Raw genomic sequence first — 16,252 nt, 5'->3', positions numbered from 1 at the left:
TCTATGCAATGTGTTATATACTGCCGTATTGCCACCATTAAAACAGAACGCACTTTACACACATAAGCTGTATGTGGAGTGAGTGTCTCTGAGCCTGGCTTATGGAAAGGAAAAGACAACTTTATTCATTTGGACTTCAATACGGTGATACTTAGAGCGATTTGCGCTCACACTGTCCAAGCCTTTACTTGACCTGATTACATGAAGACGGAAGAGCAGGAGATAACTATGAAAATAAACGTGATCCCGAGAACTCTGCCTCTCTCAGAGAGCAGGGATGTGTCCTTTAATGATAGATAATGAGAGAGAACAGGATGGGTGCCAGTATAGGTGAAATAATCTAACATAGCAGAGAAGTGAGGTAGCACTTCTAAAGTAATGCATTTAGGAAAACTCTTGGATTAAGATAGAATTGCAGCTTAGATGGGATCCTTGAGATGGGAGTACAGCTTTATCTGCTTTTTATTCCTATGTACAGATGTGTCTTTGCTTATCTTTTCCTTTTGTCTGGGTATATCCCAAAATTAATGGCTCAAGATGCCCAGCCTTGAAAAATAAAATCCTTCTGTTACTGTGTCAGGTGTTGCGAATAATGCAGTTTTTTTTGTAAGGGTGCATTCACACTGAGTAAACGCTAGCTTATTCTGAACGTAAAACACGTTCAGAATAAGCGGCGTCTAAAGCAGCTCCATTCATTTCTATGGGAGCGGGGATACGAGCGCTCCCCATAGAAATGAATGGGCTGCTTCTTTCACTCCGTGCAGTCCCATTGAAGTGAATGGGGAGTGCCGGCGTATACGGCTAGCTCTGCTCATGCCGGAGCGTACACGCCGGCACTCCCCATTCACTTCAATGGGACTGCACGGAGTGAAAGAAGCAGCCCATTCATTTCTATGGGGAGCGCTCGTATCCCCGCTCCCATAGAAATGAATGGAGCTGCTTTAGACGCCGCTTATTCTGAACGTGTTTTACGTTCAGAATAAGCTAGCGTTTACTCAGTGTGAATGCACCCTTACATGGCAATCTCACACCACTCATCTCTGGAAAGACAAATTATTGTATGTCATGCAAATATTGATTTTTGGACAAATAGTTAAACAAACATGTTCCATATAATGTAAAATGTATCATTCCAAGAATCCACTGAAACCATATGTACTGCTTGCTGATTTTTCAATATTTAAGATTTGTAGTTTCTTACATCAGTGTCTTTTGAAAAACTGTAATCTTGCTCTATGATAAGTCAAGTATGATCATAATGTATATTATTTTTTGAAGGACAGCATAAAAGTAAGCTTCTAAGAAAATATATTGCGCATTTTTTTCTTTATTCACTGTTTGCTAAGGCAGTTTGTGCTCCAAGTTTTGTGTGTAAATATGATTCCCGCCTATAAGCAATATGCCTTTAACAATCTCCTACAAGCTGCAAATCTTACTGACTTTAGAGGCTCTGCGCTTCTAAAACTAGAAGTTGACGGTCCATTTGCTGGAGATTTGATTGATCAGCGTAATGATGAATATATCCTCATTCAAATTATGCAACTTGATGACCCCTTGTCAAGGAGACGTCGACCTACACAGGTTGGTAGCTGTATCTGACAAAGTAAGTGTGTGTCTGGTTATATTTCTATATTGGAAATCATACACAACAGACCCCAGTCATGTATAAAGTCCTAACAAAAGGTGTATGTTAACACGTGGATTTCATCTTTAATTTTTCCAAAGTAGATGTGATGAAACTTTCCAATTGGTTGCTATGAGCAACACTCTTAACACTCTTTAAAGAGGACCTTTCACCTCCTGGGGCACGTGCAGTTTTATATACTGCTAGAAAGCTGACAATGCACTGAATTCAGTGCACTATCGGCTTTCACATTCTGTATCCGCCTCAAAATCCTGACCAAATAGACATCTCCCGTTTTGTTCCAGCTCCTGGAAAAATAAGCAAGATGCTCATTCTTCAGGCCGTTTCACCTCGCGGCATCCGAAGTGAAGACACTCCCTCCCAACTAGGCTCATTCATTTGGGCCTAATCCGGAGCGGAGTGCATGACTGGATGCCGGTGCACTACATCGGCATCCAGTCGCAGCTACCCGTATTTTGGACCACCTCAGGTTCCGGTCCAAAAAAACCCTCTGTGAACTTATCCTAAACAAAGCACAAGGCCAATCACTTAAAGTAACCGGCATTAATTTGGAGAGCCTGCGTTTTTCACATGGACAGTTGTACGTTACTTGCTCTTCAGTGGGTAACCCCAAAAATCTTTTTATATACGGTATGCACCTGAAGGTAAAACTGGAAACATTGTTTACCAAAAAGCCCTACAATAGATAGCTATGTAACTGGAAACCAATTTTACTCTTTGGTCCGTGAACTACTTATAAATTACACTGGAGGGAGGAGGAAGGGTGCACTATGTTGTTAATTGGGTGTAAAGTTTTTATATGTTTGTGTAAGGGGCAGAAATTTAAATTTTTGATAAACAAAATAGTTTAAAAAAATAGTTGTAATAGTTTATACTACATAATATATATTGAATATGTAAAATCAATAAAACCATTGAAATTAACAACAAATTAGGAGAAATGCCAAAATAATAAATATTTAAAGTGGAATTTTTTTTTACTGTAGTACTCTGAAAATGTCAATTTCAGTATGACACTGAAAATTTTACTTTAGCATAACCAACAATTTAACATATTTTACGTGAGCGAAGCCGTGGGTATTCTACTACCGTAGTAATAAATATAATACAATAATATGAAAATGATCACAAGACCATAGATAGCCTTTAAATACTCTTTAGAGCAATGTCATGGCTTTCATATTATTTATTATCAATAATAATATTAATAATAATAAATCACTTCTAGCAGCAAAAAAGTCTCCATAATTTCTGTGGCTGCTTATCACTCCACTTGCCACTATACAAGCCCTAAGTACATGACTGTGCCTTATTCCGTATTAATATATAGTAGAAGTTACATATTTTCTAGTTCCCTTCTTATACAGTATATTGAGTTTTACATTAGAAGGTGGTAGGAGTAATCTCATGTTGCCCTATCTTATGGGTTTAGTTAATTTAGTTGCTGTAATATTTTGGTTTAAGCTAAGGGCTCGTTCACATCTGCGCCCGGTGTTCGTTCTGCAGGTTTCCGTTTCCTGCACAAAACAGAGTCAGGAGATGGAAACCTGCAGGACTCTTTCATACCCATTCATTTGAAAGGGTTTGAAAGATGTCCGGCCGTGAGCGGCGGTGAGTGTTTTATTCTCTCTGCCGCAAAAAAAAAGGTTTTTTTAAAACCGGACACAGAGTCGGACATGCAGTACTCTGTGTCCGGTTTAAAAAAAACGGTTTCGCGGCGGAGAGCATAAAACGCTCACTGGCGCACACGGCTGGACCAGATCTGACAGGTTTCCGTCTTCTGCATGGAGAAGAAGGAAACCACAGAACGGACTGCCGAATGCTTTTGTGAACCTAGCGTAAGAAGTAGAAAGTGTTGAAGTGAGTGTTAAACTCCACGTCCTTCCCTTAACAGTCTGTATTAGGATACATTAGTAACATTAGTCTATAAAGGTCTCAGAATCCCAGAGTGTGTGGTAGACTCTCTAGAGGAGAATGAACTTGACTGCATAGCACAAAACAAGCAATTCCATTGTTTCTCTTGACACTAGTGATTCTGTATTTGCAGGTGATACACAACTGGACTCTGGCTCTCAATTCTAGACGTAAGGAACACATCGTAAAAGAAAATACATTTGAAATACTAAACAGGTAAGTGTCATTATTTTTACCACTTTGTGGTATTTTTCTTGGTTAAAATATAATTGTTGGGGAAAAATGTTTTTAAAGGCTTTATGAAGAACTGTGCTTATGGTCTTTGTTTCGATAGGTGTATTTTCTAGGATTTTCTGTGTATTTGACATACCTACATGAGAAGTGGTAAATTGGTTCATTTAATCAATGCCACAACCACTTAAATGTTCCCTTAGAGATAACTAGGTGATTTACGAGTCTTCTGCTTTCAGCAAGTCACAATAATAAACATAAGTGGTAGAAATTAAAGATACAGATTGTTGGTTGATGTAAAGAGAAGGGATTTTTTTCTCACTTATTGTGAGATCAGTTTCAAGTCTGCACTTTAGGAGTCCGTAACACAGCTAGAGATGTCGCTAAAGTAGGTGAAGAGGTGGCAGTCACAGACATGCCCACTGACCTGTTTTTACTAGGTGTCTCCTGGTTTCCTAACAATTCTCCCAGTCAGTCTTAACTTTCGCCCAGATGTCAGTTGCTTTATTAATATTCACTCACTGTGACAGTGCACTGAATACAAATTTTTCATTAAGTCTGTTTTGGTATCAAACCCAAGTGCTTGTGTATGAGAGGTAGACACCCTAAGGGTATGTTCACACAGAGTTTTTTTTCCTGGCGGATTTTGACACAGAATCCGCCTCAAAATCTGCCTGCAAAAATGGCTCCCATTGAGCTCAATAGGAGCTACTTGCTTTTTTTCCCCCCGCAAGCTAGTAGCAAGAAAAAGATGCATCAGCATCTTGTTGCGGCTAGCTGCGTCAAGAAACCACATGGCGGAAACATTATCCACTGTGTAAACGAGTCCTAAGTAGGGTTGAGCGATTGTGTTCGGAAAAGATCGGATTCCGATCGGCGATCGAGAAAATTTCACGATCGCGATTGGAATTACGAACACGATCTTTTTAGGTGGGATCGAGATCGGTACTATTTCCCACAATGCTTTGCTTAGCCTTCATTCTGAGCAGAGTGTATACTCAGTGTGAAGGCTCCGCTGTGGTTCCATAGGAATGAATGGAAGCAGCCGGCACACAACCTTAACCCCCTGCGCGCCAGCTGCCTCCATTCATTCTAATGGGAGACTAAACGAACATCTCTAGTAGCTACTTACCTCCAGAGATGGCTGGTCTGCAGTACCTGGTGTTCTTCTTCGCCTCGCTGCGGCTCCATGCTGCTCAGCTCGCCTTGCTGCCGCCGGCTCCCGGGTTAGTGTTTAAAGAGCTAGGAAGGTGGGGCTTGTGGCTTAGGAGAGTGTAGGCAGGTACCCGCCTACACTCTCCTAACCCGCCCACACTCTCCTAACCTGGGAGGCAGGGGGCAGCGAGGCGAGAAGAGCAGTGTGGAGCGGCAGCAAGGTGAAGAAGAACACCGGGCACCGGAGCAACCATCTCTGCGTGTAAGTGGACACCAGGGGGGACTAAATAGCCAGAAGATTAAAAAAAATCCTCTGGCTACTTAGTGATTCACTACACAGCGTGGATTCTAACAATTAAAGCGTTCAATTGTTAGATTCCATGCTGTATAGTGAATAGGATTGCTTTTAAAATCCGATCTCCGATTAATAAATAAATCCCATTGACTTGCATTGGGATCGGAATTGGGATAGAGATTAGGTTCGAATGAAAAATGATGGGAAATCGGATTTTAAAATCGATCCTGAAAAGTCAAGATCGGCTCAACCCTAGTCCTAAGTTGAGCCACAGACTTATCTTTTCCCAAGGAGAGTATTCTCTGAAACCTTCAATAGTATATCTCTTTCTATACATAAAGTATTGGTATATAGGGACATATCTCCATATGCCTGTACATTGTTTAGTTAAAAAAAATATATATTTTTTCTTTTAACTATACAATGTACTTGCATGTAGAGATATATAGTTATAGGCAGCAGGAGAGGCATATAAAGAATAATAATACTTTTGAGGCTTGTAGACCGAGAAAATCTTGAGAACAATTAATAGATATAGATGTCTGATCATGCTATCTATTACTAGATTAAATACTTCTCTTAGTTGGATATCAGTGGTTACTAATTCTGGCCAACTTTTGGAAAGTGCCTTTTAGAATGGAAGGTGTGATATGCAAAACATGCTGTGGAATTTCTTTCTAACCATATTAATTCCACCCCCCCCCCCCCCCAAATTAAACATTTTTGAAATTATAATTAAAATTTTTCTCTGACCATCTAGCTGGTGATAGTCTTTTGTCTTGATAGGTTGGAAATGGATATGACTATGAATGCAGGAACTTTCTATGGTCTGGAACTTAAATCTGGAAATATAGCCATGACTTCCTTAGGCTGGTCTTACACGACCGTATTGAATGTACGGTCTGAAAATTGCTGATCAACAACAATAGTTGCTGATTAGCAACATAGGCTCCGCAGATGTCCGTGTCCATTACGGACATGTCCTATAAATTGCGGACCATGGTTGCGGCCCAGCCACATCACAGATAAAATATCCGGTGGTGTAAGAGGCCACATTGAATATAATGTGTCCAGATTATCAGGCAGGGACAGTGAATGCACAAGAAGATATTCCAGCCACAATAAAGAAATCATGGCTGGGTTTCAGAGTAATGAAAGTTCCTGCATTCATTATCATATCCGTTGGGAAACAAACAAGGCAACAAACTGTCGAGGCTGGGATGTTTGGAGAAAATCTCTAAAACTCTGCAAAATTTTTAATTAACGTTTTCGTAAATGTTTAACTTTTGTCTAAAAATGTAAATCTGGTTATGTTTGTGGGAAATCCCCTTATTAGGAACAATTTGTTTCTACCTGTTCATAAAATTATTAAAAATTATGTTTATGGAAGCTGATTATATATTGCTACTGACTAATATATTTTATCTTCAGTGAAACAATTTCAATAAACATTCAAGCATTTCTTCAAGAGACTCAACTCGTTCCACTATCCGTAACTCATCAATATCTTAGTGCGAGCATTGAGACCCAAGTAACTATTGCAGCCATTATTCTAGCAGGGGTCTATGTATTAATCATATTTGAGGTAAGACCTACCAATAGTATTCCTATACAACCTTTCTCTATACTGCAGGTTAACCTTGGACTTGTACTTCTCTAAAGCTACATTCTCACGACGTCTGACATCTATTTTTTTAACGGACATCATACAATGTCATTCATTTCAATATTAGTGAATGGAGGTTATTCACATGACTGTGAAAACTGGTGTCCTTCATGTGCAAGACGGCCATGAAAAAGGGCTGTTTTTCTCAGTTTTACTCCTTGATCATATGAATCTAGCCTTAGTTTTTCACACCTTAAAGGGCACCAGTCATGGCCTTTTTTCATGTGTTCACATTTTCTATCATGTCCCCAGTAAAAACATCAGTTATATGGTTTAAAACTCTTTTTGGCACACGCACATGTACCTTAAGTAGTTATGAGGCTTGCACGTCATCTAGTTGGTCATGCAGTCAGGGTGGTACTTCAGTGGTAAATCATGCCCACATCAGATGTCATCCTCCTGTCTCCTTAATCTTGCTCCTGTAACTGCAAAAAAATAAAATAAAATCCAGACTGACCAGGCACATGCTTGCTTGCTTGCCCATGCTCTGTTTTCCCCGTGACATGGACAGAGTAGTGAGTTAGCTGGATGAGTGCACTTACTTCCACAGGCAGACACATGAAGCTGGCAGGAGTTCAGGCAGAGGTGCCCGGAACTGAACATGTGCCAGGTTTCAGACAAAGTTAGGGATAAAGTAAGGCATCATCCATTCAACCATGTCTAATTTGAGGTTCACAAAATACAGCTCATTCAGTCTTTGTGATCCGTGTGTCATCATCGCGTCTTAGGCACCGTGCCATAAATCCACAAAAAGGGTCAGCATTGTACCAGTGTGTCCTCCGTGTTTGCGGACCTGCAAAAAAACCCTGTGGGTTCCTTGATAACTGTTCCTCAAATACATACGTCACACAGTTTAAATCCATGTGATGTCCATAGTTTTCTGTGTCCCATAGGTTTCTATGGGCTGGTCCATGCAGCAAACACTAAGTAGATAAGGACATACTCTGAGTTCTGTAGCTTGGATTCACGGACTGCAACACAGACCCGTGGAAAACATATGTGCATGGACGTATTGAAATGAATGCATCAGTGTCCTATCCAGGAAAAACCAGTATAGCACACTGAAATAGCACATGGTCATGTGCATGAGGCCTAAGGGGATGTGTGGGTTGGGAAGAAGCTGATTCACCACTGAAGTACTGTCCTGGCTGTATGACTAGCTAGGTGAAATGTCCATCCCCTGTGACTATATCTGCAAATGTCAAACCTGTTTTTATACCTCTAATTTTTGCTATCAACCAAATGATTTAAGGGCATGATAAGAAAGGTGAATACATGACGCTGCAGTGGATGGGGCCCATTTGGGATTGAAAAAAAGACCTGATAGGTTTCCTTTTTAAGTTCTTCAGTGTGATTGCTTGTTGTAAAGTATATTGGTTAATTACATTGTATGGATGTATTGCATACTCTGCTCTTCAATAGTCTGTCTTTATTTCACCCAGCATCACTAAAGTATTTCTTGCCCTACTTTTTTCTCTAACATAAAAACATATTGCATGCCAGAAAAGTGTGAAGATCTGTAAAAGATACACAGGGTTTTTGCAGTTCTGTATGGTGGTCCCTATGGTATTCTATTAAATTATTTTCCCTTTGGAAGAAATGCTTCTGTTGAAGAGTAATATGACATTTAATAAGGTACTCCATGAGCAAAAAATATATATCTTTGTATATTTCCTTATGAAATTTCTGGCACATGGAGGTATAGTAGTAACTCAGTGGTTGTGCAAATATTATATTAAAATTGTAAAATTTTATCATAAAGCTGTCTATGCAGTGGAAATTCATCTCTACATAACAAAAAAAAATGCAGTAACCACTATGAGGCAAAATGAACTAATCCACATAAAATGATGAACCTATAAAAAGAAAAAGATCAGTGGAATTATAAGCCTACATTGTCATAATTTGTCGAATGCCACACGTTATTATAATTTCTACGCCCCGCTTTCACTAGAGCAGTGATGGCGAACCTTTTAGAGACCGAGTGCCCAAACTGCAACTTAAAACCCACTAATTTATCACAAAGTGTCAACATGGCAATTTAACTTTAATACTGTGCGCATCCAAAATTGTAGACCTTTACGGACGGTCTGTAATAATATCACTTGTCTGCTATAAAACAGATACTATGTGATAAAAATGAATGGACCCCACACAGTACAATCTGCTCCACAGTATAATTTGCTCCACAGTGGACCCTACACAGTATAATCTTCTGCAAACTGACCTCACACAGTATAATCTTCTGCAAACTGACCCCACACAGTATAATCTGTTCCACAGAAGGGTGCCTACAGAGAGGGCTCTGAGTGCCACCTCTGGCACGCGTGCCATAGGTTCGCCATCATGACACTATAGTAAGATTGTGACATGTTTTATGACTTTTTAAAAACTTACTTTTGATAAACGTGATGTACAGCTTTTCAAAGGTGAGTGGCTTAACAATTCACAGAATTTTAAGCCTAGAATGTCACAAAAACCTATTTTGTGTAACATCTTTGCCTGTTCAGGTGTCTGCGCCACCCTCTGCTTCAATTATGATTCTTTGCACTTGTTGTAGCTGCACAGCCGAGGATTCGTTGTAGTATGTCAGTCCTGCCAGTGCTTTTGCTCCTTTGGCTACAAGGCAGTTAACTTAGTGCGTTTGATTGACATTCCTCCTGGCCAATCAAGTCTAGGGCGAATTCCTTTAAATACCTTTCTAGCCCACTCCTTAATGCTTGGTATTGCCTTTGTGACTTCTCTCTTGGATTTTGATTCTGTACTATGCTGTTCGACTGGTTCTGACCCCTTAGCTAATCTCCCGTTTGTTTTTGTTGTCTTTGTCTGCGTTCTGCGTTATCACCTATATCATAAGAAGGGACTACCACCCAGTTGTCCTTTGCTGCCTAGGGAAGTGAGGCAAGTAGACAGGGACAGGGGTCAGCTTAGGACTCATTATCTTGTCATTCCCTTCCTCCCAGGGTTCAACAACAGCTACTGGGAATTGCTCTTCTAGTAATTCCCTTACATTTTGCTACTATTTAGATTATTTAGGATTTGCAGAGCTTGATAAATGCCCCCCCCCCCCATACTGTTAAAACCTGAAATTCCCAACATGTCAATTGTCATAATTGATAGCTAATAATGGATAAAACTAGAGATGAGCAAACAGCGTTCGATCGAATAGCTATTCGATCGAATATCAGGCTGAGATATTTGATTCCAATCGAATACCATGCGGAAAACTCAGTAAAAATTTGTTTCCCCTCCCACCTTCCCTGCCGCTTTTTTTGCACTAACAACTGTGCAGGGGAGGTGGGACAGGAACTACGACAACGTAAGCATTGAAAAAAAATAGGAAAAAGCCTTTGGCTGCCAAAATCAGGTGACCTTTGATTCATAAGAATAGTGTCAGCCATGTTCGTCTCAGTTGTGGTTTGGAGAGATTGTTCTGAGGGTGATAAAGAGATTTTAGCTTTTTCTAGGAAGGAAAACATTCTGAAACAACAGCTCTTTTCAGCGCTACACTGCAGGAACATTGTACACACACAGTGAACTTGCCAATGATGCATCAGGGTAGCAGCAAGTGATGGGGGCGAGGACGTGGAAATCCAGCTGGGGATCCAGTCCACAGTCCAGGTACTGGAGAGGGGCTGCCAGCAGTGCCCATTGTGAGTAGCAGAAGGGGGCAAGGACGTGGAAATCCAGCTGGGCATCCAGTTCACAGTCCAGGTACTGGAGAGAGGCTGCCAGCAGTGCCCCTCGTCAGTGGCAGAAGGAGGCAAGGATGTGGACGTCAAAATCCTGATGGGGATCAATGCCACAGTACCTCGACTCCAATTATATACTTGAGAGGGGCAGCCAGCAGTGCCACAACATCAAGCGGGGTACAGGGTGTAGTGCTGCCAGCACACAATTTACCCGTCCTCCTCCTCCAACACCACCACCTTCACTGTAATTTAATACTTAAAAAAAAAAAAAAACATTAATGTTTTAGGGCTCCTCCCCAAGGGCCTGAAAATTAATATTTTAGCGCTTCCCCCAAGGGCCTGAAAATTAATGTTTTAGGGCTCCCCCCAAGGGCCGGAAACTCTGCTGCTACAAGGCTCAATTCACCCAAAGGGCCTAAAACTCTGCTGCTACAAGGCTCAACTCAATTTAAGGGCCTAAAACTCTGTTGCTACAAGGCTCAACTCAATTTAAGGGCCTAAAACTGCTGCTACAAGGCTCAATTCAATTTAAGGGCCTAAAACTCTGCTGCTACAAGGCTCAATTCACCCAAAGGGCCTAAAACTCTGCTGCTACAAGGCTCAACTCAATTTAAGGGCTTAAAACTGCTGCTACAAGGCTCAACTCAATTTAAGGGCCTAATACTCTGCTGGTAGAAGGCTCAACTCACCCCAAGGGCCAAAAACACTGCTGGTGCAAGGTTCAACTCACCCCAAGGGCCAAAATTACTGCAACATGATTTAAAGGGGTGCTTGGTAATGTTTCTTTAGCTTAAACTTTGTGTTTCTGTCTATACAATTGGGGAGGGAAGAAGGTTTCCAGGTATTTTTCCACTTTCAGGGAGCCTTCACACAGAGTTACGTTGCACTCATTCTGAACATAAAAACACGTTCAGAATGAGTGTGTAAAAAGCAGCTCCCATTGACTTGAATGGGAGCCGGCATACGTGCGCTACCCATTGAAATCAATGGGAGGCCTTTTTGGTACTTTTCCCTTATCGGGCTAGCCTCGCAGTCCAGCATCAGCATCGGGACATGCTGAACTGCTGACTACTGGCCTGATGCTGCCTGGCACTGGAGCTGTGTATAAAAGAGCATCAGATCAAAGGATGCCAGAGAGGGGAGCCTAGACCCTGCCCTCACTCGCGGTACAGAGAGGATGGTGGAGCCCGGCCTGGTGTGAGCGGTGTGCCACCGTGACAGATGCTGAGTGCGTGTCACTACAGCCGCAGCAGCAGGGGGTAACGTCCGGCTTCACAAGTTTGTGCTCACCGACAATCACCAAGTCATCCCACGTCCCGAGGGGACGTGGGTTGAGTTTGGGATTGCGGTGATTGTCGGTGAGCACAAGCTTGTCAGCGGCTGGGCTGCACATCCCGGTGCCCGGGGACATGGTGAAGCCGGATGTCACCCCCTGATGCTGCGGCTGCAGTGACACACACACGGCATCTGTCATGGTGGCACACCGCTCACACCAGGCCGGGCACCACCACATGTGAAATAGATCTGTAATAACGTGTTATTGTCATTTTGAAATATTATCAATAGAATTGTTAATTGTTTTCTGATTTGCTAAAGTCATAGGTATTAGCTAAATCTTCCAGAAATTTCCGTTTCGAGCCTTCTATGTCTTCCTGTCTCTTCCTCTTTAGCTACTCCTCTGGTTTTACATATTATCCATTTATGTCTCAACTAACACAGTCATTTTCAATATTAAGGTACATATCTTTTATTTACTGTTCAAATGGTTAATGTCTTATGTCTCAAGAACTTACTGTGATAACATTCATGTTTTAAATTTTATTAAAATGTTCTCTTTGTAGATTGTCCACAGAACTCTGGCAGCTATGTTGGGCTCCTTGGCCGCACTGGCAGCATTGGCAGTAGTTGGTGATGTAAGTTAATAAATGAAAATAATTTTCAGTCACCCATTTATATGCTCTCGCTATAAATTTGCCACATATCAGAAGTTGTGCTTGGTATCGGAATGCTGAAAAAGTCCCTTATCAAAAAAAAAAAATTAAGGTGAAGAATTGCTTTCCTGGTAGAAATGGGGTTTGTAGTATAAGCCATGCACATTAGATGTTTGTCAGCTGAACTGACTAATTTTGGCCATTTCAGCCGACAAACTGATATGAAAATAAAATGGACTTTCTGCCAAGAGACTGTGATGAAGGATAAAAAGTTGGGCAACATATTGGCATAGTGGTTAAGGGTCCATTCACCTGGAGTTTTTTGGCAAGGATTTTGGCACTGAATCCATGTCAGAATCCACGTGCGAAAAATGCCTCCCCATACAGCCCATATAGCTTAATTTTTCCGCTAGCAGGTTAATTCCACCTGCAAAAACCAACGCAGTCAATGGGAGGTGGAAAATCCACGTGGAATTGGCAAAAACTGTGTGAAAAAAACGATAGTGGTTTTTTCAAGGTCCATACACTGTGCTGGAGGAAAAAAAACTATTTCCTAATTCCTGAAGCAGATTTTTTCCTTGCCAAAATCCTTGCCAAAAAACTCTATGTGAATTAACCCTAAGTGCATAATACTGTTGCCTTGCTTGTATCTGTTGCATGGAGTTTTTGCTCTCCCCATGTTTGGGTGGATTTCCTCCAGATACTCTGGTTTCCTTCTATGTTCCAAAGACGTACTGATTTGATCCTGAGGTTGTGAGCGCTACTTGTGACACTGAGTGATGACAATGTTTGAAAAGCTCTGCATAATATGTTGATGTTATATGAGCAAGCAAAATATATACATTTTATAAAATACCCATTTGACTCAGCATTTAATCTCATCAACTAGACCAATATATAGTAAATGTGGAGTCAGCCCAGCACTTTGAAATACAGAGAATATTGGTAGAATGATATCTGTATTACAACAAGGTTGTTTTTGTAGCATTGTGACATCTTCAAAGCATTCTGAAAAGCAAGCTACTCTTTAAGTTAAGGCGAATGGTTTGTGCGCCCAGATCATATTCAGCTGAATGTTAGAAGCACAGACATCAGCATTTTACTGAATATTAATCTTTAAGGCAGAAGATGATGTGTACACTTAAAATGAATATGCTTGGAGTTGAAGTAAGGCCTCATTTTATCAGACTTCCTATTCTAAAGTCACTTTAATATGTAAATTTGACAGGATCATTTCACTACATAAATATAGTCTATGACACATTTCTTTTAATGTTACCTTAACTACATTTATACAGCCTGGCACTTAGAATCCATCAACCTGTAGGCCTTCTTACATAGAAGCAGCAGATGTTCTGCAGTTTATAGCAATTATTAGCTAGTGTTTAACTGTTACTGGAAAAATTATTATTAAAGATACCAGAACAAAACGTCACCTAAAACAATATTTCTGAAAGGGCTTTTTCCTATATTATAAAGTGATAGTATGTCATTAGGATATGCCCTCAAACTGAGTGGAGAATGCCCTACCTATGGGACCCCCAAAGCCTGAGAAGCTCCTTTATGGAAAAGGCCCCTTGTAGAGCAACACATTGCATTTTTTCCACAGTATTTTTCATTTCCCTATTAAATGTATGTGGTGTTGGGGACATTAAAGTGTCCTCATAAGAGTATGTTGCAGAGTTCCAAATTAGATAATTAATTAACAGGCCTAGATGGACTGCAGCCATCTTTCTTTTAAGCCTGGAGAACTGATTAAAGACACAAGATGGTAGTGTATCAAAAGAGTTCTGATTTTATTATAAGAAAAAGGTAGTTTAAATACATTACAGACAAAGAGCTGGCTTGGCTATTCTAATTAGTATACCATATGATTGGTTATAGAGATACAAGACAAGCCTGGCACATGGCTATTGGCTGAGGCCTGATATGATCTGCATCTCATTATAATTTTCCAAACTGGGATGGACTTTCCCATGAAACAAAGAAGGATTCAAAATACTTATGTGTGAGCTAACATCCCAGACTATGTCTATATGTATATATCATGGCAAAAGAGATAAGATGACATGTTCCATAGACCCTGTGTCTATACACTCTAAGTGACCTTCATATACCATAAAATATGACAGAGTGCCCAGATACCATAAGATTAATACTTTTGTTGGTTATGTGTCCATACATCATGTAAAGGAGATAAGAGGAGTGCAAAGTCAGCTGCATCTTCTCAAAATGAGGCCCTTGAGAGATAATGATTAGCAACCTATGCATTAACGTTCATTATCACATTCCTTAAAGTCTAACAAAGGGCCTCCTTTACTGAAGCAGAAAATACATACTTATGTGATGGCTGCCAAAATACAAAGATGGAGGACTTAACTCTAACAGTGGAGAACAATTGTGATTCTATGGTTAGAATGAACATGCTGTATTTTTCAAAAATGTTTGTGTTTTTGAAACTAAGTTTTTCCGCAACTCTTTTTTTCCACAGTGTGTGGATGAGATTAACCAAAAACGTGTTTACTTTTCTGGTACTGTAAAATGCAGCGTCTTTTTATTTTTTGCTGTGCTTCCAAAACAGCAAAAAATGTTGTTTCCTGCAACTTCGGGCCTTCGCCTAAATACTCTCCTTTAAACAAAAGATTTCAATGATCTGTGCAGAGTAATTATTATTAACTTTGTCAGATTAGCCGTCTGTGGGGCCACATGGTGGCTTAGTGGTTAGCACTGCAGCCTTGCAGCACTGGGGTCCTGTTGTTCAAATCCCGCCAAGGGCAAAAAACTGCAAGGAGTTTGTATGTTCTCCCCGTATTTGCATGGATTTCCATCCCCTATTCCAAAAAGACATACTGATAGGGAAAAAAATGTACATTGTGGGCTCACAATCTACGTTAAAAAAAAAATAAAAAAAATAACCATCTGCATGTTTTAAGGGATTATAGTATAAAGCATTCCCTGCATTGTATAAGATTTCTTACTAATATATATGCTGATCTTCTGGAGTCCTGATGAGAGTGCAGAGTGCGGCATGGTGCAACCCACCTTGTAATGCTGTCACTTGAGATCAGCTCAGGTTTCGTACAGTGATGGATAACTGCACTGGCCACATTGAAGTTCTGCACCAGGCTGGACTTGACAAAAAGTCTCCACCTATAGCGCAGCCAATAGGCACTTGCGGGTTGCCATCAAACCACATTTCATTCACAATGTACCATGAAGTGGGGTGATGACTCAATACCACTTAAAGTGACAATAGCATATTATATTTGCATTAGCATTAATGAATGTCACAATATATTGTCAATACTTTATTTTACATCACAAAGAAATATATAGAGTACAAACATACTCATAATGACACATACGACTATCTTGAGTGAGACGGTCTGTGTGCATACTGGGGCACATTTAAAGCAGTCTGTCACTAGAACAGTGTACATTGAACTATTAGCAGTCACATAGTTGGTGCTTATGTACAAAAAATAACGCCCCAATTGGAGCCTCCATTGAGATTGATGAGATTGATGAGCTATTGCCTTTACTTTTCCTCATACCCTATTGAACTGTTTGGTGAAATAACATCATCATCATTGTACTCATTGCACCAAGGAGCTATGTCTTCTGGCATCCAGTCCCTTCAGCCTTGCTATGATTGACATTTACAATGTCTGGCTGTCAGTCATGGCAAGGAGGTAGATCTTTACTGCAATGAGAGCAAAGGTG

At 40.5% G+C, this 16,252-nt stretch overlaps 1 protein-coding gene across 2 annotated transcripts in view; it reads left to right on the top strand.

The window, feature by feature from the left end:
* OCA2 (OCA2 melanosomal transmembrane protein) overlaps positions 1-16,252 on the top strand; it is a 226,507-nt gene that overhangs the window by 100,647 nt on the left and 109,608 nt on the right. For both annotated transcript variants that reach the window (XM_075265189.1, XM_075265188.1), the window contains 4 exons: positions 1,424-1,581; positions 3,693-3,775; positions 6,672-6,825; positions 12,440-12,511. In XM_075265189.1, the coding sequence (XP_075121290.1) occupies positions 1,424-1,581; positions 3,693-3,775; positions 6,672-6,825; positions 12,440-12,511 (467 nt within the window). The remainder of the gene's footprint in view (positions 1-1,423; positions 1,582-3,692; positions 3,776-6,671; positions 6,826-12,439; positions 12,512-16,252) is intronic.

The sequence above is a fragment of the Leptodactylus fuscus genome, chromosome 2 (genome assembly GCF_031893055.1).
Source record: "Leptodactylus fuscus isolate aLepFus1 chromosome 2, aLepFus1.hap2, whole genome shotgun sequence".
Taxonomy (NCBI): domain Eukaryota; kingdom Metazoa; phylum Chordata; class Amphibia; order Anura; family Leptodactylidae; genus Leptodactylus; species Leptodactylus fuscus.
This window is presented reverse-complemented; position numbering and strand designations above follow the sequence as displayed.